This window comes from Sinocyclocheilus rhinocerous, unplaced genomic scaffold (assembly GCF_001515625.1).
Source record: "Sinocyclocheilus rhinocerous isolate Xijiao unplaced genomic scaffold, SAMN03320098_v1.1 scaffold1083, whole genome shotgun sequence".
Lineage (NCBI taxonomy): Eukaryota > Metazoa > Chordata > Actinopteri > Cypriniformes > Cyprinidae > Sinocyclocheilus > Sinocyclocheilus rhinocerous.
The window spans coordinates 102,918-104,698 of NW_015639508.1; the positions used below are offsets into that span (position 1 = coordinate 102,918).

Sequence of the window (1,781 nt, forward strand, 5' to 3'; positions counted from 1 at the left end):
AACATACTATAATAATTAAAGGGGTCATATGATGCGATTTCAAGTTTTCCTTTCTCTTTGGAGTGTTACAAGCTGATTGTGCATAGATAAAATCCCTGAAGTTGCAAAGACTAAAGTCTCAAAACCAAAGAGATATTCTTTATCAAAGTTAATCATATGACCCCTTTAAATTCATAAGCTGATTGCAAATGTTTACTTAGAATAGGCTACAGATATTTCTGAATGGCTTGACCCCTTTGGGTGATGCTAACCAGCCAATTCCTGACCCCCTGAAACAACGTCATGTGACAAACCAAAAAATGTGTAGACTATTTTTTAGAAATAGTAGGTAGTATAGTACATAGTATAGTATACTAGTATACAAACCACCACTGCATCGTACATAATCCTCCTGTCCAACAGATGGCGCTAATGACTGTTCTTCCTGCATTACTATGTGTCTGCGAAGGAAGGCAGGACTGGCAGCTGAGAAAATAAACAAAAGACGAGCTCGGATTAATAAATGTTGTTGACGTTATCTAAAATATTTTAATCACGCGTTTGCAGTCTTTAGGTTGACCTATCAGCAAGGGCTGTCCGACTGGCCATGAATCCCGACCTATCGCTGCGAGTGAGCGTCTTCTCCGAACAAGGAGGAAGGAAATACATGGAGGATTTAACGGAGGTGATCGTGGAGCTAGAGCCCAGCGACGATGAGCTGCGAGCGGCCGGGCACACCGATCCAAAGTCGGATCAAGAGCCGGTCTCTGAAAGCGACCCGCCGGACTGCACAAACAAGCCTTTACCCGTCACGGCAACGTGGAGAAACACACTGTTCACCGAGGAGAGCGACGGCACGGAGCCGGCGGCGGGGGACAGCAGGAGATCAGTCGCGTTCTTCGCCGTGTTTGACGGCCACGGAGGGCGAGAAGCTGCGCTGTTCGCTCGAGATCATCTCTGGGATTTTCTCAAGCAGCAGCGGGGCTTTTGGTCGAAGGATTACCGGAAAGTTTGTGCCGCAATTCGCAAGGGTTTCATCGCATGTCATCATGCAATGTGGAAAAAGCTTAGTAAGTCAGTTCTAGACTATTTTCTCATGTGAATGGTGTGACGTTTCCTCACATTCATGCTTTTTTTTTTTTTTTTTTTTATTTTTCTAACTAACGTTACGTTGTGAATAGGTCCGAGGATATGGTTATGATGATCGGCAGTGTAATGTAAGACCTCAAAGCAATTTATAACGATTAAAATCGCATGCGTGCTCGAATTATTCTTAATATGGTTAGACAGATAAAGATATACACCGAGGCACTGCGGTCAAGCCAGCCGCGCTTTGAAAATGCACGGTCAAGCCAGCCGCACCTTTTTTTGTAGTGCGCGTGTAATTGTGCACTTACGGTACGGGTGCTGAGAGCAGTCAAAATGCATGTAAAGAAGCTGTCATACCGACGTTTCCTTTATAATTAGCTTATTTTAACTTTTATTTTTAGTTTGTAAATACATTATTTTTGTACATAAACGTTTGTATTGTACATTAATTATTATAAATAGCGGCTGCTTTGTTTACAGGGTTTCATTTAAATTAATTATTATTATTATTATTATTATTATTTCTGCAGTTTAGCGCCATCTGCTGTCAGAGAGTGAAAGTGCGCTTTCATCCAGTGCGTCTCTCACATGTTCCGCCATGTGCTTCTCATCCGCTTATTTACATCAGTGCGCTCACGTCTTTCACGCAGCATACAGCGTGTTGTGCATTTTGACCAGTTGATGGGAAAATTATTCTTAAAATGCATTCAAAA

General features: G+C 42.4%; 1 protein-coding gene across 1 annotated transcript in view; it reads left to right on the top strand.

Annotated features, from left to right (window-relative positions):
- The first annotated feature begins 427 nt into the window (after positions 1–427).
- LOC107751254 (protein phosphatase 1D-like) overlaps positions 428–1,781 on the top strand; it is a 12,969-nt gene continuing 11,615 nt past the window's right edge. The window contains exon 1 of the mRNA XM_016566935.1: positions 428–1,049. Within this exon, the coding sequence (XP_016422421.1) occupies positions 587–1,049 (463 nt within the window). The 5' untranslated portion in view covers positions 428–586. The remainder of the gene's footprint in view (positions 1,050–1,781) is intronic.